This window comes from Ylistrum balloti, unplaced genomic scaffold, assembly GCF_031769215.1.
Source record: "Ylistrum balloti isolate Yb309-2 unplaced genomic scaffold, AGI_CSIRO_Ybal_v1 Utg369932, whole genome shotgun sequence".
Lineage (NCBI taxonomy): Eukaryota > Metazoa > Mollusca > Bivalvia > Pectinida > Pectinidae > Ylistrum > Ylistrum balloti.
The window spans coordinates 15,201-40,586 of NW_026782044.1; the positions used below are offsets into that span (position 1 = coordinate 15,201).

At 35.1% G+C, this 25,386-nt stretch overlaps 1 protein-coding gene across 5 annotated transcripts in view; it reads right to left on the bottom strand.

Annotated features, from left to right (window-relative positions):
- Nucleotides 1-698: 698 nt before the first annotated feature.
- The window catches only part of LOC132547071 (kazrin-like), a 93,270-nt gene continuing 68,582 nt past the window's right edge, over nucleotides 699-25,386 (bottom strand). For 4 of the 5 annotated variants that reach the window (XM_060210825.1, XM_060210824.1, XM_060210828.1 and 1 more), the window contains exons 3-13: nucleotides 19,806-20,006; nucleotides 15,727-15,887; nucleotides 14,422-14,568; nucleotides 13,398-13,554; nucleotides 11,538-11,756; nucleotides 10,789-11,092; nucleotides 10,174-10,408; nucleotides 9,366-9,467; nucleotides 8,603-8,769; nucleotides 7,152-7,278; nucleotides 699-4,517 (exon numbers count right to left, since the gene is read on the bottom strand). In XM_060210825.1, coding sequence (XP_060066808.1) covers nucleotides 4,356-4,517; nucleotides 7,152-7,278; nucleotides 8,603-8,769; nucleotides 9,366-9,467; nucleotides 10,174-10,408; nucleotides 10,789-11,092; nucleotides 11,538-11,756; nucleotides 13,398-13,554; nucleotides 14,422-14,568; nucleotides 15,727-15,887; nucleotides 19,806-20,006 — 1,982 coding nt within the window. In that variant the 3' untranslated portion in view covers nucleotides 699-4,355. The remainder of the gene's footprint in view (nucleotides 4,518-7,151; nucleotides 7,279-8,602; nucleotides 8,770-9,365; nucleotides 9,468-10,173; nucleotides 10,409-10,788; nucleotides 11,093-11,537; nucleotides 11,757-13,397; nucleotides 13,555-14,421; nucleotides 14,569-15,726; nucleotides 15,888-19,805; nucleotides 20,007-25,386) is intronic. The other variant, XM_060210826.1, reaches the window with a different exon arrangement.

Below are 25,386 nucleotides of genomic sequence, written 5' to 3' on the forward strand. Positions count from 1 at the left end.
CCTAGGCCTTCTAGTATTTGAGAAGAAGTTATTTAAAGATTTTGACATATTTGACCCCTGTGACCTTGAAAGTTGTTCAAGGTCATTCATTTAAACAAACTTGATAGCCCTTCATCCCAGCATGCCACAGGCACAATATCAGCAATCTGAGCCTTTTGGTTATTGAGAAGAAGTTGTTTAAAGATTTTAACATATTTGACCCCTGTGACCTTTAAAGTGGTTCAAGGTCATTCATTTGAACAAACTTGGTAGTCCTTCATCCCAGCATGTCACAGGCCCAATATCTACACTCTGAGCCTTTTGGTTAATGAGAAGAAGTTGTTTAAAGATTTTAACATATTTGACCCCTGTGACCTTTAAAGTGGGTCGAGGTCATTCATTTAAACAAACTTGGTAGAGCTCCATGCCAGTATCCTCTGTGCCAAGTATTAGCCCCCTAGACCTTCTAGTATTTGAGAAGAAGTCGTTTGAATGAAAAGTTTACGGACGGCGCACGGCGGACGACGACGGACGAAGCATGATGACTATAGGTCATCGGACCCTTCGGGTCCAGATGACCTAAAAATGGGTCCGCTCAGTACTTCTGGAAAGATGCATGTAGTCATAACTAAGTTTAAGGACAAAATGAAGTATGACAGAGGATGCATCATTGATAGCAGACAATTTGAATGGAGCGATTCAAAAATAGAACAAAGAAAAATGTTTTAATGTTTAGTTTTCCTATATTCAACACTGTTTGATGAAAGCATTAAACATCTTTACATAAAAGTACTCATATTTACAATAAAAATGACAAATATACAATGATAAAAAATGCTTGTATCACATATTATAGCCATAATTCATCAATCATCAGGCATGTCCTCTGATATCAGGTAATGTCATCATTGTCACTTTCACTTTAGGAATCTCAAGTTACCGATACATGTACTACATGAAGTAACTATGTCCTGTGTTCTTACACACTCCATACAATTATGAGATCATGATAACTAAAACAACAACTTTACCCTCATACAATCTGCGCAGGAAGAACTACTATGGTACAAAAGATCTCCTAAAAATTGATACAAGGGAGTTAACTCTCGTACATTTCTCGCATCACAGACAATAAAATATTTATAGTTCTTAAATACAGTACACAGACTCTAGAATATTTTGTTTACAAATTTTCACTTTCATCAACTCTTAAATGAAGATTTGATGCTTTTCATTTCAAGCATACTCGTTAACTTTCAAATCACACACAACACTTGAAATTTTTAAGACCTGTTTACGTTCTCCCTCAAGTAAAACATCCAGTTAAAGCACTTATAACTTGCATTTTATTGGAAAAAATTTAAACATTTCATTGTACTCCGTATCCAGAATATTTACAAATATTATTTATGGTTTTATCCTACACAAATCTGATCTAAAATAAACAATTAAACAGAATCATCCGCAACATAAATCAAGGACTCCCTCCAACTTACACCCTCACACAGCTAGATATGTATATAACCATAAAGATGAAAGTTTGAAGAACACATCTACTGTAATGATGTAATCCCTACATCTTATTAAGCAACTTCCTATTTCCTAGCAACTAAGGAATCATGAAAAACAGGCTAATTGGAACACACTTCAAATGAATATGATACACCTACACTTTGATATAAAACCAACTTTGTGATCACAGCCGTGCACGGGCCATTTCACCTGGTATTTTTGTTCATCATTAACATATACAATGTGTTTCTGTCAGAACTATAATTTTTTACACATGAATTGATAAATATTTGAATATATTTGTGGAAAGATAATTGCTCACTATTTCATCCAGAAAAAATCTTTCGAGTAGAAAAGGATAAAAAAATTAGAGAACAATTTATTAACACACTAATTATTTCTTTTGTTCAAAACCAGATTCTTTCCTCAGAAATAGATGGAAGAGGAAGCTCAAATAAGGCAGTACTTCTGCATGATATTGGCTGGTGAAAAATTTCAACAATACTTTCTATTTTCATTGAACTGTTTGATTTCATTAATTTCTATGGAAATGCTTTGATATATGATAATGATCCAGAAAATATACAACAATGCTAAAAATGCAGATATCATATTTTTAGATTCAGTCAAGAATGAGATATGTTCTACTTTATCTACTTCCTCAATTGAATCATCTCAGCCAAAATTCTTTAAATCAAGTTTTCCTAGATTATTTTAATTAGTTGTGAATTTAAAACTCTGAAACAATTTTTTTAAGATTAATTATTCAATATGTTGATCTCTCATATTTTTCACTTTACAGTTATGAGTACAATATTTAGGTTTTCAAATTATTGACTTTCAATAAGTTTATATGCAGTAGAAACCAATATGTCATGATGGAATATGAGGTAGGATATAAAAGGGCCAAAGAACATTGTTTTAAGGAAAGTACTAAATATCTAAAAATATTAAAATGTTAAAAGTTTTAAAAATTGCTGTTGATGATGAAATTTGCACAAGACTCTCAGTGTACCTGCCATGCCTCAACCTTGGAAGACTGGAGATCTCTGGTTTGAATTATTTCACAAACTGAAGAAAAATTTGATTAATCTTGAACTTATCATCACATGATGCAATGTTATGTACTCAGTTTAAGAAATAAACACATTATCATAGTGCAAATGATTGATATTATTTTCAAAAGTTTGACAGATGTGGGAATGGGACTGTAAACTGGAAACTGAAGGCTACAACTTGAAACCTGACCGATAAAGAGAGTTTAGACAGACAGGGACAGATAGACTAATCATAATATATCTGTGTTAAATTTTACACTAAAAACTTAAAACTATTGTAAAACAAGCAGTTAAAAGATAATTATGAGGAATTTACATGTGAAAGCATTTTTGAAGTGATTGCATAAAGAAAAAAATTCTTTGAATTGTGCTGTTTTTAATTGTACTCATAAGAATAAAACTTACTACTCACTGAATTCTCTGATCAAATTAAAACACATTAAAATCATCTGATAACACTTATCATTCTATTTAACATGTTCCTACTGACATTTCGCTAATCTTCCTATAGTGGCTGTACTTTTGATAATAAAAATAAACATGGTTAGTATACCTGTTCTGATTAAAACAAAATGAAACAACATACATAGTTAAAAATGGCAATAACACATACTTCCAATTATATATATTACAATTAATTTGTCAAATTAAGTGATTGTGTATATAAATTAAGATCATCCACAATGGATTTGTAAATAATTTGATTTATGGAGAATAATTGCACATCCATACAAAATGTTCCTTTGATTTGTTATGGTACAGCTATTCATACTGTATTAAAATATTCATAACAGCATATAAATATTCATATCTATGTTAAAATATTCATAACTACATATAAATATTCATAACTGTATTTAAATTTATTCATAAAATACAATTTACATGAATTCAAAAAGTTAATTGAATTTCTGTGATTTAATTGTTCTTGTCAATATATACTGAATATTAAATTCTTTCATGAAGCTGGTCATGGATAAAATTTGAGCAAATGCAGTTTCAAAAAGTACATTTAAAAGTCTGTAAAATTTCAAGTGAATTGATCATTTTCATCAGATACGTATGTAGTTTTGATTACAACTAATTTAGATAGATTTTAAAAGTTTAACAAGTGAGTTTCATTACTCGTATTACACATTTGAATTGAAAACAAATAAATAATAGAGAAAAATTTCCCATCAATCTCTCTATATACTCCAGAATCTATTTTTCTTTCACAAATATAAACAGATATCATGAGATTGCTGACTTTATCACATTTCAATATGTAACAATGAGTTTTGTTTCTAAATACATACGTATATGTTATATAAGCATTTGATGAAAATACTGGTTCCTAAATATATGTATATATTATGCAAATAAATAATTTTACTCCAACAAATACTGTTCACTGTAAGATATACGGTCATTATGCTAATAGATGTACCCTTGTGATTTATCAATTTAGAAAAAAAATCTTTAAAAAAATTTCATCTTAACTGTTTAAAACAAATTATCAGTACTTTAAAAACAAATAAGCATGACCAGTTACCATTGATGCATGCACAACTAAAATTCTAAAAGACATTACAAATGTCAGGTCTATACGTAAATAGACAACCCTACAATACTCCTGACATGTACAAATCGCTGTGCCAGTCCTATCAACAGGAAGAATGCTTCTTCACATCCAAAATCTCATATGATGATCCTTGCATGTCTCAATTCAAATAAGTTTATTCACACAAAAATTGCACTTTTCCACTGGGTATTAATAACTAGGAATTAGAAATTTGTGAAAATCTAAAATATTCTAAATGAATGCTAGGAATTTGTTTTCACTTTCTCAACTTCAAATACTGATTGTAAAGAATTGTGCTGAAAGTTCATTGGGGCTGAGATTTTCCTTTTGGAGGTTTCCTCTTCAAAGGAGAAATTTTTCATGTCTTCTCTGACTTTCCTTCCGAAAGCTCTGCCCAGAGATCCCTGTTAACAGAAATACTTCAATCATTACAATACTGTTTTCCTGTCATGCTTTATGGCCCAGTTATATAGACCTAGTAATGAATTCTAACCCTTTGAAAAGATACAATGAAATATATACATTGTACCAGGTGATAATACCCAGTCAGAGAGTAAAACCTACGACATTGTCCAACAAAAAATGAAACCAATTCATGTCTATATATGAAATGAAATCTTAAAATTCAAGAAATCAAAAAAACATCTTTAATTAGCAAATCAGTACCCTTTTTTGGTTTTTTATACCATTCATGTTCTGGTATTTTTTAAATGAAGTTTCTGACACTGGTTCCCAACTCTTTTGTATAATATGGCTTTACCTGGGAGTCTAAAAATGTCTCCTAGATACACCAACAAGGTAATTCATATGTAAATATTTCTAAACTGTGATAATTCATATGTTAATATTTCTAAATTGTGACACCACCAAACCTACAATACTGATTAACAGGCATATCATAACAAATAATAGTGTTTAGATCAAAAGAGTTACTCCCCTTTTCATAAAATGTTGAAACATTCAAACTGCTTCAATTTTTTTTGGATTCCTAATTTTTCTTTCAATAACAATGATGAAGTGAGAAAGAATTGTATTGAATACATATCTAATGACCATATACCGACATTTAATGCTACCTACGCAGTACTTTTTAAAAAATACCTGCAACAAATTATGTTTTCTTTGTACATACAGACAGGCGGACAGACACTATATTTATTGACAGACAAGACACACAGAATTCAGTATAAATATATATTCATTTCTAACACTGTCACTAAATGAAAAAAAAAAGAGTCAAAAAGGCATTTTTTAAAATCCTATTGATGTACATAGTTACATGCTTTAATCTGATGAGATTTTCTCGAAATTTTCTGTTATTGCAAGCATTTGTTATCTATCACTAGTATATACAAATATACATATCATGTGCAGATTATACACACACAACACATGCAGACTATAAACAAGCCCAGTTATATCACTATCTGGTGGTTCTCTGATCTAAAAAACTTGTGACAAATTTTAAATAAACAATAGCAATGATACAAAGTGTTTCTAGCCTACACCAAATTGGAAATGGAAGATTTGCTAATGAATTCATTTGATTATGATTGCCTCTCTGTAAGCGAATATTAACTGAACAATTCTATGGTGAAATTAAATACAACATATATATGTATCTTAGATATAAAAAGGTTAACGAGATCTCATTGGAAATGATTGCCTGAGTGGCCAATCAAAATCCATAATTCACACATTTTCTGAAAAATGTCATTTTAGCAGTTATTACTTTCAGCAAATAATTCCTGCAGTTTAATATTGAAGGAAATAGGAAATCATATTTTAGTAAAGTCAGGGGAGATAATCACAGCTACTCATTACATACATAGGGTGCAGTGGCTATCACAGTTGCATGTATAAATCCATTATATTCCTAATACCAATAAATTTTGATAGGAGTATATATGAGTATTTAATCAAGATGTATATATTTGTATATGTATGATATTTCCTATGGAATACACACGGCAAATACAATATAGATTTAGATATATTGCTATATCCCTGACCTATAACGCTCAGTGAGGTGTAGAGTGCAATTGGTGGAAGGAAACTAGATTTTAAGATATTAGAAAAGCCAAAAGTAAATACCACATGAGTAAACTGGTTGTCAAAATTGTAATAAAAATAAATAAATTTTATAGCTGTGAAAGAATGAAACAAAACAATACTATTAAAGCAAATCTGATTGTAAGACAATTTTATAACACTAAGTTTATCTGTCATTTGGACACAGATCCATTCCAAGATGACTTTATGAAATATCAGTGTGAAGTGGGACAATAATCAACATCAAATTTGTCATTATTTTCACACTGATTGCACTGATCGGCTATTAAAACTGAGGATGATCAAAACCTTTTTGTAATAAAGCATTTATTTCAAAAGACTGATGCACATTCTTACTTTCTCAAATTTGTTAACAGAAATTTCAAAAACACTAAAAATTTCTAAAAAGGCAACATATTGTTATAAATGATAAACTTTTTTTCCAGGTAAATCGAAAATATGACAGGTACAAAAGCAAGTTGTTCAAATTCATCGATCAGCCAATTATTTTGTCTTATAAGGTGCACCACCATTTATATCAGTACACTATAAGTATTTAAGTAGTAGGGTATGTACTAGGGTATATACCAGACAATATGACAGTTTTGGCAGAATTAACATACAATGTACAGATGTATACTGTTGATAGATTGTGAGTCAATTCTCTGATACAGCAGAAACATAGCCAGTCCACTAAATCATCACATTTATGAAGTATTCATAACCATCTTTTCTCTCCCTACCTCTTTACTCATCCTACCCAAACAAATAGCATTTTTACAATTTTTTCAAGAATTATTCAAACTCTACCACAAGCCAAAAAACAAAGCCCCCCCAAAAAAACCAAAATAGAAACAAATCCTTATGAATTTCATACACCTCACTGAAAATTATTGGTGACGGGATCTGCCAGGCTGAAGAAAAAAGCTTGGATACAATATGTACAAAGCTGTATATAGGCAAGTATACGGTATGCCTTCCCTTACCCGGAAGCTAAGCTTCGTTTTTGGCCCCGTAGTTTCCGTAATGGAAGAGCTCCTATAGGCTCTAGTAAGTGTGGAGTTCCGTGTCAGGGTTTTGTTGTTGTTACCATTTACAACATTAATGGAATTTCTGGAATAAATCAGGGTTGTGAAAGTGTTAGTCCATAGGTCAAGGTCACTCAAACAACAGTTCATGGTCAAATATGGTAAGACACAAATTATCAACAAAAGTTCAAATAAAACGACTTAGGCAACAATCAAGAGTGTACATCACTTGTAATGTAATTTGGCTCATCCTTGTACTTATAAAATTAAAATTACACTCTTAAACATTATAAGTAATTAAGTTGAAATCCTTTGGTAGTTGAAAATGTATTTTTGGCTCAGAATTCAGTGAAAGACACATGTACGTGTCTAGGTGAGATATTTTTCATTATGATAAAAGCAGCAATCTTGTTGCCAGAAGTAATCCAGGAATAGCTTTGCACACAAAACAAGTGATGTACACTACAATTTCCTATGACATCATGCACATTTTCATTCTTTAGTAATGGTGTTGTTGTCATGGTTACAAATACAAACACACTTGAACATGCATTTTTTCAATATTGAAATATTTTTTTCTCATTAAAACAATTAAAGATTTATATTTTGCTGGTTAATGAGACTGACCTGATAATTCTTATGATAGTCTGTTAAAGTTTAAATCTTTGAATTAGTAATATAAATCAGTTTAGCTTTTGGATGAATATAAACGGACAAGTTCATGCATTCAATTTCAAAGTCATTCCATAAGTATATCACTTTTTAGCTCTCTTTGCAAAACAAGGGCAAAAAATTCAGATTTTCTTTTTTTTCTGAAAATCTCCAAAAGTTGCATGCACCAAGAGTGACCTAGTCATGACAGAAAAAACTTTATCTCCCTAAATCACAAGGCAGCTTATATCTAAACTAATTATACTTTGTATAAATAATTCCTTAACGTATTGTGAAAAAAAAATCAGATTTACAATCACACTTTCAGCATAAGAATGTAAAGATGTTTAAATACTTGTAATTGTGATGTATCACACAAGCAATAGCTACTTAGCACATACAATGCATAGATGCTAGTCCTCCATTCATATCATTGATTTTTATAATACACCAAATACTTTATATAAAACTGACAATTGATAAAATATTTGTATTCAATAAAAGTTAGAAAACACATGAAGTACAGTGACCTGGTATCAATAAACTCAGGTGTACAATCTTTTAATCCCTAACCAACAAAAGTGGAGGTTTTCGTATCTTACAATATACATGGTACATCTTAAAAGAGCAATTCTGTCAGATTTAGCACTAACAAAGTAAACCTCAGTAACGCATGAATCGTCACTGATTTGTATCAGCATTTCAATATTCCATCTTTCTCAATAAAAATGAATCTTAAAAAATCTTTCGTGACATACCTGGCTGGTTTGACTAGAGATTCAAGTTCTGTCTTGAGATGTCGCCGGATATAGGACTTGGAAGGTGGTATACCTAGGGCTGTGGCAAGGGTGTCCGATGTAAACTGAGGTTCCAGTACCATCAGGGCCCCATGAACGCCACTCTCCTTCAGATTTTTAGCATATTCCTGCAAAATACAAACAATGAAAATGGTCCTTTATCTCTTGTTTTATGTTCTGATGCCATTTTGGATAACAAGTGTCTAGTAGAAAGGAGTTATTGTGATAGTAAATATGTTTAGTCAGGGAGAGGCAACATGTAGGATCAGGGGAAGGGCAGCATGTGGGGTCAGGGTTAGGGTGACCTTAGGGGTCAGGTGAATAGTGAAATGTAGGGGTCAGGGTCAGAGTGACACGTATGATCAAAGCGAGTAACCTGTGGGGTCAGTGGGAGGGTGACCTGTGAGGTCTGAGGAATGATTAGTAGAGAGTAGGGGTGTGGAGTCGAGTTGAGGTGTGAAGTAGAGGGTGGGATGTGAAGTAGACGGTAGGGTGTGGAGCAGAGGAGAGGGTTGTGAGGTGGAATGGTGGAGTAAGGTGAGGGTTGTGGAGTAGAGGGCAAAGTTGTGGAATAGAAGGAGATGTTGTGGAATAGGGTTAGGGTTGAGATACTGTGGCTAGAAGGTGGGGTGTGGAGTAATGGGTCAGGTTGTGGAGCAGGGGTGGAATTGTGATGGAAGGGTGATGTGTGGTACATGTAACCACAATTGAGTGACAGCAATACCTCCAAATCTATGTTCTGGATCCACTTAATGACTCTTTGATTGGTCCACACCAGTGGGTCTGTTTCTGTGCTGTCACACTTTGATCGCCGATCAGCCAGTATCTACAAAAAACATATAGGAGATGAACTGATTAGAACTTTATCTATTCACACTTCAGTAATACAGACAGGAAACTTTACCATTAGAAATCATTGTGTAAGGATCAATTTGGATTCCTTCATCCAGGAAATCAACGCCAATCTTAATTGCTTGTACATAGTACTTGTAGTTTCAGAATCTATCAAACTAATTTAATGTACAATATCTTTTTTAATGCAACATATTTCAAACGACAGAGACCGTTCAGTTCTTTTTACAATTTCAGCAGAAATCAAAACTAAAGTAATCACATGATTTAAGAAAAAAAATTATAAATACCTGCACATTATTTGCATTTATGGCAAATGTGCTCCAAAACATTTAACGTAAAAACTTTAGCCCCAACATTTATACAAAATTGATTTCCCGTCACCAAACCATGCTTCAGACCAATTTTGGACAATATCCTGCAATTCCTAAAGAACAAGATAGATTTTAAAGAAATTGATAGAGTTTTCCTATTCAGATCCTGGGGGGAAGGTGCAGACCAACATATTTACACTATTTTTTTCCACTTTGCCACAGGATGCTTCAGACCAAATTTGATTAAAATCCACTCTGTTGTTCATGAATAGTTGCAATATATTGTTGTCAGACAGCGGATGATGGACACCACAATATACCTTTTGTTCCAGGTGAGCTAAAAACTTAAGAGTATCCTATACATACCTCTTTGTCGAAATTGAGTCTGCGCAGTAATTCAACGCCATGAAATATGCTGGCCTGGTGGAATTTTCGATGTATACCCAAGTGTTTTTCCATCTCTTTCTTTGAGAGGATGTTGAGCATGCGTCCATCGATAAGATTGGTCTCTGATGACTGTATATACTGTGGCAGACCCAGGTCAGCCATCCAGCGATGCGCTACCCACGTATGGTCAAGCAAGGAGGATTTGGGGAATGCTCTAAAGAGATAAATGATTTGTTCTAATTTTGAAAAAAATTCATACATATATTATATTGTTATAATTGTTTAAAAAAGAAAGTAGCTGAATAAAGATGGGTATGATATAATGTGTAAACTGATTTAGTCCTGCTTTCCTCTGGATTCCTCACTCAAGGTTAGAAAATATGATAGTCAGATATCTCTGATTTAGGTTTCATTTCAAATACTTAAGTGCCAAATTGTCAACCATTATTGTAGGAGCCAAAACAAGAAATAACAAAAATTTTTTTCTCATAGTTTCTGTGAATTTCAAATGATATCTGAACCATGTACTTCCATTGCATACATATTTAATAATTCAACATAAAATCAAGGTACATAGGTTTCCAATAAACATACATATCTGCTGGATTTCGGGCCTCTTCTATCGCAATCCGAATCTTCTTTCTGTGCATGGGGTTGGAAATTGCGAGTGCTGATCCAAGTTCTGAATCACTAAGACCTAACAGGACTTTTCCACTCTTAATGTTAGCTGTACACATTTTACCATACATTGGCATATTGAGAACAATCTCTAGCCATGCTAACACCTGATTGGCTTTCCATAAAGTCATGTGACAACCTTTAGACTGCTCAACGATCTGCAGTTTTTCTTGATAGTTGTCAGGGTTTAATAATGTTAATCTTGAGTTGGGTGGAATGTCTGGAAAAAAAAAATATAAAAATCTTGTTTAGTAAAACAGAATTCTTCAAAGACAGCATAAAATATGATTGTTATTATGTTATCCATATTGCTCAAAACAATTTAATGGTTCACTCGTCTTAATTCTAAAATATGAATTTTTAAGTTTGAGTTGCTTCCCTTTGACCAATCACTTAACATAGTTTACTGGTCTAGCTGTGCAAATAGTGCTCTAATACTTTTATTCTAAATTATTTTTTTTTAACAGCTATCACACTCTATAGATGTTATAAACTATGTCTTTGTCAATATAACAACAACTTCAGAAAAAAGCCCTGAAACTACTACCATGATTAAAAATTAACATGAAGGCTGGGAACATTTTACCAAAGTCTTTCTTTAGAAAATGTCTGCATAATATAACCATAGAGCAAAATATAGAAAAATCATTAAATGATCTTCATACCATCCAAGTCAGTGTCTGCAGGAAGAGCTATCGAGCGCCGGACCCGACCCCGTGAGAATACTCGGGATATGGAATTGAGGCTTATCCTTTTCTTCTTTTTTGGGTCTGCAGGACTGTCTGTTGCATCTTGACTAGAAGGACTGAAATCGGAGCTATCCAACAATGGCGTAAGGGAATTGCTTCTTTCCCTCGTCTTGTTGTTAGGCGTAATGGGCAGTGCTGAAATTTTGAAGTTCATTCTATATACAAAAGCACTGTTTCAAAATTATTGTGAAGATCCTGTAGAAACGATGAGATCAAAAGAATATTGTTCTTGCATCCTGAATGTTATTCATAGCACTATTGGACTTTATACCATAATCAAGTATGGTGTTCTTTTGGTTGATCACCCAATGAACTGCCAGGGTCTCCTTGTAGTAGCTGGCGGATACATCACTGAATAGCATATGGGAGGTCCATCACATGCCATACAGAGGTATGAGTACTGGGAATGCTGAACCACATACCTCAGATCTCCACCCGAGATTACATAGATCAATGTTCTACCAACTGAGCTTTATCTGCTTCCCTATCCTGATGACACTTTGGAGTAATTCAAATAAATTTTAAAACATGTCTATATATATATATCCATTATCAAATACCAAGTTATATTTTGTCCCTAGTCCATTCCAGATTGGCCTAAGTCTGGCTGACTCTAACAATGTTTGACACTGTATGGACACAGCCTAAGCCTACAAACACACACATTCAGCTCCTCTAAAGACCCATAAAGGTTACATGCCCCCATCCCCTCCTTACAAGACCCATAAATACAAGGATAAAGGCCACACCTATCCCTTTTCTATCAAAACTCAGAGGGCCCCCCTACTAAATGATTTTTTAGACGCAGGAGAGGTAAAGCCCCCCCCTCCCCCCAACACCCACCAAACCAACCATCAATCAACCCATACACCCACCAACACACCCACCAAACCAACCATCAATCAACCCATACACCAACCAACACACCCACCAAACCATCCATCAATCAACCCATACACCCACCAACACACCCACCAAACCAACCATCAATCAACCCATCCATCCACCAACACACCCACCAAACCAACCATCAATCAACCCATCCACCCACCAACACACCCACCAAACCAACCATCAATCAACCCATACACCCACCAACACACCCACCAAACCAACCATCAATCAACCCATCCATCCACCAACACACCCACCAAACTAACCATCAATCAACCCATCCATCCACCAACACACCCACCAAACCATCCATCCACCAACACACCCACCAAACCAACCATCAAACAACCCAAACACCCACCAACACACCCACCAAACCAACCATCAACAACATACACCCACCAACACACCCACCAAACCAACCATCAATCAACCCATCCATCCACCAACACACCCACCAAACCAACCATCAATCAACCCATCCATCCACCAACACACCCACCAAACCAACCATCAATCAACCCATACACCCACCAACACACCCACCAAACCAACCATCAATCAACCCATCCATCCACCAACACACCCACCAAACCAACCATCAATCAACCCATCCACCCACCAACACACCCACCAAACCATCCATCAATCAACCCATCCATCCACCAACACACCCCCCAAACCAACCATCAATCACCCCAACCCATCTATCCACCCTTCCAACTGTTTTACATCCAACTTAGAAATGAAATCACTATCATCTAAGTATATAGTAGGTATCCACAGACCATTTTAATCTCGTGCTTCAATACTGTACATGTCCTTCAAATCTAAAAACAGAATTATGAATGTACACAATATGGAAAGGACTATAATACATACCTTCCATGCTACTATTTTTGGAATTGAAGTTTGTTGATGGAGGCGGTGTTTCATAGGGCGGTAATTCTTCACTGTTTGTCGTTGTTCCGCCAACACTGTTAGGGGAGTGGTTCATACTGCTGCGAAGCTTCTGACCACATACTTGCTGCTCCTTTGCCTGAGGAGTTCAAGGTCAGAGTAAAGGTCAAAACTGAAGGTCAAGTAAGGTTAATAATGGAGATTACCATGTTCTTTGTCACTGTTGTCAAATGACATGGTTCAAATTTATGATTAAAACATTTTATATGAAAAAGGAATTTCTTTGGGCTGTTCAGTTGAAGCCAAACACATGCTTTAAAGTACATCAAAAGTGTCAGTGTACTGTCCCCTTGTAGGGGGTCACACCTTAGTCTACAGAGGCTTTGTAGGTGTGATTTATCAGATGTAGGTAAAGAACACATACCATGCTTCTCATTAATTTTTTACACTAATATTTCACTAGTTAAACTATTTGAATTTGTTTATAATTAAGTATGCATAAAATCTTTTTAGAGTCAAATTACACAGGGTTGTTAAATATCAATACTAAATTATACTATTTATCATCTTTCAAATGGTTTAGTGATAAAAAAGTCCACATTTCTGTGTGTAACAGAGTAATGTTCACTTAGATTATGATATACAATAAAGTTGTACCAACACATCTGCACATGAAATGATAAGTACAGTGTATTTTGGAACTTTTTTTTCAGATTGGTATTGTCAATAGACTAAAAGTTCTTATATCACGACTAGAAGAAGATTAGAGCGTGACGTTGAAATGACTAGTGTCGAGCATTCTAGCACTGATGTACATAGTGTAATAAATGGTCAGGAATCTATCTTTTTTGGTTGTAATACACTAAGGTCAAAAACAGATTATAGACCAAAAAACGCACAAGATGGTAATAATGTACTGTTGTCAATTTGGTTATGATAAGTAATTAATTGAAAACAAAGATACTTTAATTCACAAGAGAAAAAAATACAGATATTGTCCACTAACCTCCACTAATTCTACTTCCAGCTTCTTTATTTGTGCGTCTTTTGTCTCCAGTTGTGTCCTGAGTATGAAGGTACGTTCCTGTCCGTCTCGGACCTGTTTCATCAGATCCCAGCGTTCATGTTCACAATCCTCCCGCTCTGTGGCAAGCTACAACCCAACATCCGATAATACTCTTTAATATACATCCAGAAAAACAGGCTTTGTTAATCAACATTTGAGAATTTTGAGAAAAAAAAAAAAAAAGAAAATTAAAACAATAATTTCATCTTTCTCCTGACACTGCTGTTTCAATATCCTAAGTTCTGCAGCCAATATCATAATGCTGTGACATTTTACACAGCTTGCCATGTCATCACAGAATATAATCACTCACAACTAACTAAATGCATGTCTGTGACAATACATCGTGGAAGACAATTATAAGTATTTTTTCCCCTGACTGACAGTCCTTTTGATACAACATTCACATCCAGGCAAGTTTGAACAATGTAATTTTACCAAACCATTCTATTCAATGCTTCGATGTTTGGTTTCATTTAAAACTCATTCCTAGACAGCAAATACATCCCCAGTGAATGATGAAGCCAGCACATACTTTAAAATATGTGTTAATTGTCTAAAATATCACATACACAGCAAATCAGGCACAAAAACTTGTCAACATAACGATTTCAGCTCATTCTTGTAGGTGGATCTCAAAAATACTGCTTCATTTTTTTCATGTATGTAGGTTTCATTGACAGAGCGTGTGTGGGCTATATTACGTGCCATGTAGGAGTTTAAGATTAATTTCCTTTGATCCTGGTATGTAATTAGGGTGTGGCTAGATCAGACAGCTTACAGAATATTGCACAGAATACTGTGATCTTGAACTTTGAACAGTTTATGCAGATGTTGTTTAAAATCATTTGATTTCAAATCAATATCATATGCTAAAAGGGGAAGTTCATAAATATCTATTGAAATAGAATATTCTATTTATCAGGAACGCAGATATAAATGTAAAATTAACCGAAATATAGATTTGAGACAAATTACTAGGAAGCAGCCAGGTACATGTGTCCTTGAATAACAGCCCCACCCGCCTCATACACACACACTCCTCCCTCCATCCAAGCATCTCTGATTGAGAGGGATATTCTTTGTGATGAAGCCCAGAGTCCGGAGGGTTAAACATACATTTTGCAGAGTTATAAGTCCATGACCCATATGATGTCTGGTCACAGTACAATAGATCTCGCATATCTATAGTACACACCTTTTTGTCAACTGTTTTCAATTCTGCGATCTACTTTATATTCTTACCTGTTTGATGGTTTCATCACTTTCCCTCATACGAGTCTCATAGTTGCGTATAAAGTCTCTGAGCTCTGTTTCCTTATCCTCTAGAGTTGTATATAACTGACGCATTTGGTTCAGAAGTTCCAGCTTTTCTGCCTTCAGACGCTTTCGATCACCCTTCATTGCTACAAAAGTAAAAACAATCATTTGTTTGTTTGTCGGTTCATAACAGCAAGAAACATCTCGATAATATGTTAGGTGATTAAGTTATAAATACAATATACAGTTAAATATATTCCATCTTTCTTGGGAGCAAGTAATAAAATATGTTTTGTCAGTTATCAAAATCTCTATAAAACCAGATTAAATTTAAGTGTGTTTTCACTGGTATATAATACCCATATTTGTAAATATACCGTGTTTATCCTATCACAATCAAAAGGACCCAAGGACCTCGGAAAAAAAGACAGAGGATGAGTGCGTTGTAAGACAATGTATTGAAGAACAACAGCTAGTGATTGGGGCCATGGTCATCATTAGGTATGGGGTTATATTGATAAAGTAGTACAATAAACATGGAACCATCAATCAAATCCGAGTGATCTCATAGGTTTATTGCAATTTGAATATGATTGATATATTTGTTAGGTTTATTGCCTTGTGATCAGCCACGGTCATTTGAAGGCGGAGTCTTCTCAAAACAGCTAGTGACTACCTCAGTGAACAACATACAGGAGACCCGTCGCATGCCATCCACAGCAATGACAGGGTGAAGTGTCTAGCCCAATGACATTACCATGTCAGCACAGACTGGTCTGTTTCTCAGCTTCCAGTGAAACACTAACTACAATGGTGGGGTGTGTCAAGTCACAAGATATTTTTTAAATTTCTTAAGATTTTTAAAAATTTTTAAAGATAGTTTGAATGTTCCTATGGTGTATTTGCATCATGATGTCAATAAAGGAAATTTCTAGATAGATTATCCAAAGGAAACCTGTATTCTGATGTATTTTGGTACTTCAAGTCAAGGTCAAAGTCCAAATCAAAATAAAGTGGATTTTTACAAAATGTGTCGTTCAGTCATATAACAATTTCAAAGGTATTTTTATGCTTTGGAAACCTAAGTATTAAGTTCAGGGTCAAAAGGTCAAGAGAAAATTGTGGGAAATTATTCAGTACGAGAATGATGATCATATTTACTTTCAGATGAACAGACTGATGGCTAAACACAATATCACGTGTTTCAGTTTAAAGTAGAAATCGTCCATCTCAGATTACCTTTCTGTTTTTTTTTTTTTTTTGGAAGATTTCAATCTTTTTGGAAGATTTCAATATCTTTTTGGAAGATTTCAATATCATCTAAATTTTTTCATTACATATGTAAATCTGGAATAATTTACAGAAAATCAGAGCTCAAACTAAAAACGAAGTAGGTACATTTAATTTTAGATGTGTGGTCAATAAAAACAATTTTTTATCTTTTTTATCTATTACACACTCAGCTCTCTACACACATCTTTTATATCACAGATTGAGGTTTGTTGTGTTGATCATCTGCCCTCTATATTCCAGAATCATGCCAACATGCCAACACTGTGACCTTCTGTGACCTGAACGTATCATTTACAAACTTCACACATTTTCCAAAACATTACAAACAAACCTGATCTGTAAAAAAATATTTTATCTACATCCCAACTTTGATGTATTTAACAACTGCTATACAAACAGATATTTGTAAAATTGTAACATAGTTTACTTCATCATATCGAAAACCATTACATGTTGTATAGGTGATATACAGCACATAGTAATAGGAAGCACAAATTGCTGGATTTATTAATTTATCTAACATGTTGACATACAAACACTCTAGTTCCCATTTCAAAATGAATTTTTACACTTGTTTTGAGGTTTTTTTCCCCCCCTACATGTCAGTTAAGTTTCAAGAAGTTTTTGTCATCACATCATTTCTTGTGCAAAACAACAAGGTGTTACAGAAGATATAGAATGACACAAATTTTATCTTTTTCATTTTAATGTCTTCACGCTAGGGAGTATAAAATAGAGTTCTGCTGATGAATAATATCTCAACACATGTTCACTATAATGTAAAGAAAGCAGGATTTGTTACAGCAACCCACAGTGGTGAGAAATGTTATAGGTTTTGGTGGACGTGCGTGGAATCTTTCAGAAACTATAAGGTTATTCTCTGCATCAATTCCTACTAAACTATAACATATAGGTACTCCTTCCCACCCCCTGCCATTTCTCTGTGCTCAAAGACGATGTGTGTATATTATAGGATTACTGCCTAGTAAAAAATTATTATTATTTTTATTCTGATCAACCTACAACGAGCCCCTGTCTGAGGATAAGTACAGTCACATCTATTGTTGTCCAGCAGAAGTCACAAAATGACACTTCATTGTCCTGTGATCAACCTAACCCCTAATTCTGTAAATGTGTATGGTCCTTGAGCTGATTTCAAATCATTCAAAAAAATATTTTTAACTAAAATATTTACAACTTGCCAAAAAAATTAAATTCCTTACGGGGTAGGGGAGAACCAACATCCTGAATGTCTTTGGTCTTTGTCTGGACGTTGTGAAAATAATTTACCACGAAGAAACCGCGTATTAATTCTGTGAAAGTTCTTTTGCATTCAAATTGAAATCCATCAAACTTAGCTAACAGTGATGTCAAGTAAAATGATAAAGACAAGGTTTTACAATCCTGAAACAATTCTGAACCTTAAGAGACATATAATTCAGGGACTCCGTAAATGATGACAAATGTCTGCCAGATATAACGCCATATTGGTAAAATAAGCTTTACTAAAAATACCATCCCAGTAACACAATAACATCAAAAGCTTTACTAAAAATACCATCCCAGTAACACAATAACATCAAAAGCTTTACTAAAAATACCATCCCAGTTACACAATAACATCAAAAGCTTTACTGAAAATACCATCCTAGTTACACAATAACATCAAAAGCTTTACTGAAAATACCATCCTAGTTACACAATGACATCAAAAGCTTTACTAAAAATACCATCCCAGTAACACAATAACATCAAAAGCTTTACTAAAAATACCATCCCAGTAACACAATAACATCAAAAGCTTTACTAAAAATACCATCCCAGTAACACAATAACATCAAAAGCTTTACTGAAAATACCATCCCAGTTACACAATAACATCAAAAGCTTTACTAAAAATACCATCCCAGTTACACAATGACATCAAAAGCTTTACTAAAAATACCATTCCAGTTACACAATAACATCAAAAGCTTTACTAAAAATACCATCCCAGTTACACAATGACATCAAAAGCTTTACTGAAAATACCATCCCAGTTACACAATGACATCAAAAGCTTTACTAAAAATACCATCCCAGTAACACAATAACATCAAAAGCTTTACTAAAAATACCACCCCAGTTACACAATAACATCAAAAGCTTTACTAAAAATACCATCCCAGTTACACAATAACATCAAAAGCTTTACTAAAAATACCATCCCAGTTACACAATAACATCAAAAGCTTTACTAAAAATACCATCCCAGTTACACAATAACATCAAAAGCTTTACTAAAAATACCATCCCAGTTACACAATAACATCAAAAGCTTTACTAAAAATACCATCCCAGTAACACAATAACATCAAAAGCTTTACTAAAAATACCATCCCAGTAACACAATAACATCAAAAGCTTTACTAAAAATACCATCCCAGTTACACAATAACATCAAAAGCTTTACTAAAAATACCATCCCAGTAACACAATAACATCAAAAGCTTTACTAAAAATACCATCCCAGTTACACAATAACATCAACCTACAAGAAAACTTTTAAAATATTTCCTTAACTTGCTGATTTTGTCATACAGATGGAGTTTTATCATATATGCATGCTTCGTATTTGATGTCGTCAGTTAGAAAACAAAATATACAAGTAATTAAATTAAGTCTAATCAGTCTTTGATACAGCTTTGATCCAATGTTTGCTTGGTGATATATTTTTTTTTAAATTGATATCTGTGACCTCACTTTGACCTTTATTATAAGATGTTTCATACCTTGCAATGCCTCTTTGGCTCGGTTGAGCTCCTGTTTGGTCTGAATAAGGTCAAGCTTCATTTCTCCAATCTTTGTGGTTTCCGTAGCGATGTCCTTGAGGTCATCTTGTTCCAGTGTTGCCAGGCGTGACTCCAGACGGGAGTTCTCTTCCCTTAATTGTTTCAGCTCATTTTCCTCATCAGCTTTGTGGCGTGGCGTATCTACAAACAAACAATAATCCACTTTTTACAATTATGTATTTCATAATAACCCTGTCTAACTTGCAGTCTGGTACTCTTATATCAACACAGAAGGTAACGATTGATGTCACACAAATCTGTTTAAAAATTACCTCCCTTTAAAGCATAACAAACCAGAATACTTGACCCAAACCACATAGTTTGAAGATGAAGTGAGTTCATTAATACAATGAAGTCACACTTTAGGTCAAAAAGACACGACACAACAAATTATATTTAGAAGTTATCTTTGTAATTTGTAATTATTTGAAATTCAATAGTTTATCCATTCTTAAATTGCTCATCTAACCTTTAAAATCATACAGAGATCACACAACACATACATCTTCAATTTGCTTCAGAGTTAATTCCCTTTGAAAAAATATTCCCCCCAGTAATTCATAGTGCATGGTTCATGCTGTCTTTTTGCTGTCAAATTTAAAGAATATTCAAATAAAGTGATCTTGACACTCGTTTTCAGTACATGAGATGAGGTGAATTGAATTTTTCCTGACATGTATTTACAGTTCTCTTGAATCCTTGAGAGATTTGTTTTATACAAATATATAATGAAAAGTATCAAGAATAATAATAGAAATATGATATCAAACTTAAAGATTTTCCAGGCGTGACACTTACCAGACTCGTCCAGGCAAGGATTGAAATGAGCCATGTCCAGAACTCATTCCAAATTTACCAAAACCAAACCAGTTTGACAAAGACTAGATAGTTTGAAGTCTAAGGTCTCAAACATATCAAGATCATATATATAGATCATATAAGACAGGGTAGGGATGAGGAACGTATTGACTGGACTGGATATTTTAATACTCAGCAGGGTTCTGTGTGGCAGCTTATCCTACTGATGCTGCTGTAGATGTTACTAGCTGGCTCTGATACCAACTGGCCATCTATCATGCCAGTTCATCACTCTAACGTTATCATAAAACAGCAACATCTTATCACTATCAAAATAACTTTTACACTGTATCGGTTTTAAGTTTCAAACCTATACTTGAATCTTTAAAATTCCAAGAGTTACAGACTGAAGTGTATGTATTTCAAACTATTTAAGAATTAATGAATAGTCTATGTAAAAAATCATTTAATATACGTCTTTAAGGTTAAGATGATTAATTAATTTACACAATGTGGATGGTATAACAGCCACATATACCTAGTCATTTGTTGGGGGTTCCTGTACCTATATCTGGATGGTAATAACAGCCACATACACCTAGTCATTTGTTGGGCGATTCCTGTACCTATATCTGGACGGTAATAACAGCCACATATACCTAGTCATTTGTTGGGTTCGATTCCTGTACGTATATCATAATAACAGCCACATATTTCAACTACCTATTTGACGGTAATAACAGCCACATATACCTAGTCATTTTTTGTGTATTGCCTGCCTATATCTGGATGGTAATAACAGCCACATATACCTAGTCATTTGTTGGGCAATTCCTGTACGTATATCTGGACGGTAATAACAGCCACATATACCTAGTCATTTGTTGGGCGACTCCTGTACCTATATCTGGATGGTAATAACAGCCACATATACCTAGTCGTTTGTTGGGCGATTCCTGTACCTATATCTGGACGGTAATAACAGCCACATATACCTAGTCATTTGTTGGGTGGTTCCTGTACGTATATCTGGACGGTAATAACAGCCACATATACCTAGTCATTTGTTGGGCGATTCCTGTACGTATATCTGGACGGTAATAACAGCCACATATACCTAGTCATTTGTTGGGCGACTCCTGTACCTATATCTGGATGGTAATAACAGCCACATATACCTAGTCGTTTGTTGGGCGATTCCTGTACGTATATCTGGACGGTAATAACAGCCACATATACCTAGTCATTTGTTGGGTGATTCCTGTACGTATATCTGGACGGTAATAACAGCCACATATACCTAGTCATTTGTTGGGCAACTCCTGTACCTATATCTGGACGGTAATAACAGCCACATATACCTAGTCGTTTGTTGGGCGATTCCTGTACGTATATCTGGACGGTAATAACAGCCACATATACCTAGTCATTTGTGGGGCAACTCCTGTACCTATATCTGGACGGTAATAACAGCCACATATACCTAGTCGTTTGTTGGGCAATTCCTGTACGTAGATCTGGACGGTAATAACAGCCACATATACCTAGTCATTTGTTGGGTGGTTCCTGTACGTAGTCGTTTGTTGGCGATCTGGACGGTAATAACAGCCACATATACCTAGTCATTTGTTGGGTGATTCGGTAATAACAGCCACATATACCTGTACAATTCCTGTATATCTGGACGGTAATAACAGCCACATATACCTAGTCATTTGTTGGGTGTACCTATATCTGGATGGTAATAACAGCCACATATACCTAGTCATCTGGATGGTAATAACAGCCACATATACCTAGTCATTTGTTGGGCGATTCCGTATATCTGGATGGTAATAACAGCCACATATACCTAGTCATGATCTGGACGGTAATAACAGCCACATATACCTAGTCATTTGTTGGGCGACTCCTGTACCTATATCTGGATGGTAATAACAGCCACATATACCTAGTCATTTGTTGGGTGATTCCTGTACCTATATCTGGACGGTAATAACAGCCACATATACCTAGTCATTTGTTGGGTGATTCCTGTACGTAGATCTGGACGGTAATAACAGCCACATATACCTAGTCATTTGCTGGGTGATTCCTGTGCCTATATCTGGATGGTAATAACAGCCACATATGCCTAGTCATTTGTTGGGCGATTCCTGTGCCTATATCTGGATGGTAATAACAGCCACATATACCTAGTCATTTGCTGGGTGATTCCTGTGCCTATATCTGGATGGTAATAACAGCCACATATACCTAGTCGTTTGTTGGGCGATTCCTGTACCTATATCTGGATGGTAATAACAGCCACATATACCTAGTCATTTGTTGGGTGATTCCTGTGCCTATATCTGGATGGTAATAACAGCCACATATGCCTAGTCATTTGTTGGGTGGTTCCTGTACGTATATCTGGACTATGTTCAAGGCTGGATGTAAATATTTACGAAAATCTTAATAACTAGATTACTTACATAGACAATAAACAGACCTGTTGGTCATAATGGATTCCCGTCTGTGTACACAAAACAGGATTTGGGTATAAAAAACATACACGACCCCTGATAATACTTTGTCTACACCACCACCACCACAATCCTCTCCCCAACATATAACCGTACTCTCTACCTACACCACCAAAACTCCCCCTCCCAAACTTATTACTGTACTACCTACACCACCAGAACTCCCCCTCCCCAACTTATTACTGTACTACCTACACCACCAGAACTCCCCCTCCCCAACTTATTACTGTACTACCTACACCACCAAAACCCCCCTCCCAAACTTATTACTGTACTACCTACACCACCAAAACTCCCCCTCCCCAACTTATTACTGTACTACCTACACCACAAAAATTCCCCCTCCCCAACTTATTACTGTACTACCTACACCACCAAACCCCCCTCCAAAACTTATTACTGTACTACCTACACCACCAAAACTTCCCCTCCCCAACTTACTACTGTACTACCTACACCACCAAAACTCCCCCTCCCAAACTTATTACTGTACTACCTACACCACCAAAACTCCCCCTCCCCAACTTATTACTGCACTACCTACACCACCAAAACTCCCCCTCCCCAACTTATTACTGTACTACCTACACCATCAGAACTAATTCCCCTTCCTGATCAAACTTCCAACTCTGATCAGCCTTGATACCTATCACTAGTAATTTGGTATGTTTATTTGACTGCACAAGATCACAGCATGTTACCACCATGTCTATAAACTGTGGAGTTTGGGTCTAAAGGAGGCTTGATAGAAGTAGCACCTGCACTCACATGTACACCATGATAAGTGTAACAGCAATCTGAGTTTGATATGTATAGTATCTTTCATTGATCTCCAAAACATGCACCTTGTCTTTAATGTAAATACTGCAACATGCTGGGCCAGACTTGTAAGCTTTTCAAATACCAATATAAACCTTAAAACAGACAGTGTTCATACCTTGTGATATCGTTTTTGGGGTCAATGATTTTTATTCACTCTCTGCCTACAAATGGTATCATTAAACCTTCCCAAACCAACCACTGACATACGACATATTAAAAAGGTTTTCTGTTACACATATTCTACCTGGATATCTGACTTAACTATATCTACCTGGACATTTGACTTCACTATATCTACCTGGATATTTGACTTCACTATATCTACCTGGACATCTGTCTTCACTATATCTACCTAGACATCTGACTTCACTATATCTACCTGGACATCTGACTTCACTATATCTACCTGGACATCTGACTTCACTATATCTACCTGGACATCTGACTTCACTATATCTACCTTAACATTTGACTTCACTATATCCACCTGGACAACTGACTTTACTATATCTACCTGGACATCTGACTTCACTATATCCACCTGGACATCTGACTTCACTATATCCACCTGGACATTTGACTTCACTATATCTACCTGGACATCTGACTTCACTATATCTACCTGGACATCTGACTTCACTATATCCACCTGGACATCTGACTTCACTATATCCACCTGGACATCTGACTTCACTATATCCACCTGGACATCTGACTTCACTATATCTACCTGGACATCTGACTTAACTATATCTACCTGGACATCTGACTTCACTATATCCACCTGGACATCTGACTTCACTATATCTACCTGGACATCTGACTTCACTATATCCACCTGGACATCTGACTTCACTATATCCACCTGGACATCTGACTTCACTATATCTACCTGGACATCTGACTTCACTATATCTACCTGGACATCTGACTTCACTATATCTACCTGGACATCTGACTTCACTATATCTACCTGGACATCTGACTTTACTATATCTACCTGGACATCTGACTTCACTATATCTACCTGGACATCTGACTTCACTATATCTACCTTGACATCTGACTTCACTATATCTACCTTAACATTTGATTTAAATGTTTAACTATATCTTCCAAACTTTAAACTCTGCATGCTGTCTATCAGAAAGACACTGGAGACACTTGTCTTATCCCCCTGTGAATATTGGTCTAATTACTGCATGCCTAGGTGTTTTAAATAAGATCGATTGTAAAAGTAATTGATTTACCACAATGAGATTTTAGCACATAACTACCTGTTGGCAAATTAGCACCACGATGAATGTGTACATTCACAGTAACTGCTATATTAGCAATGTACAGAAACTGCATTCAGTTCTATAATATCTTAACAC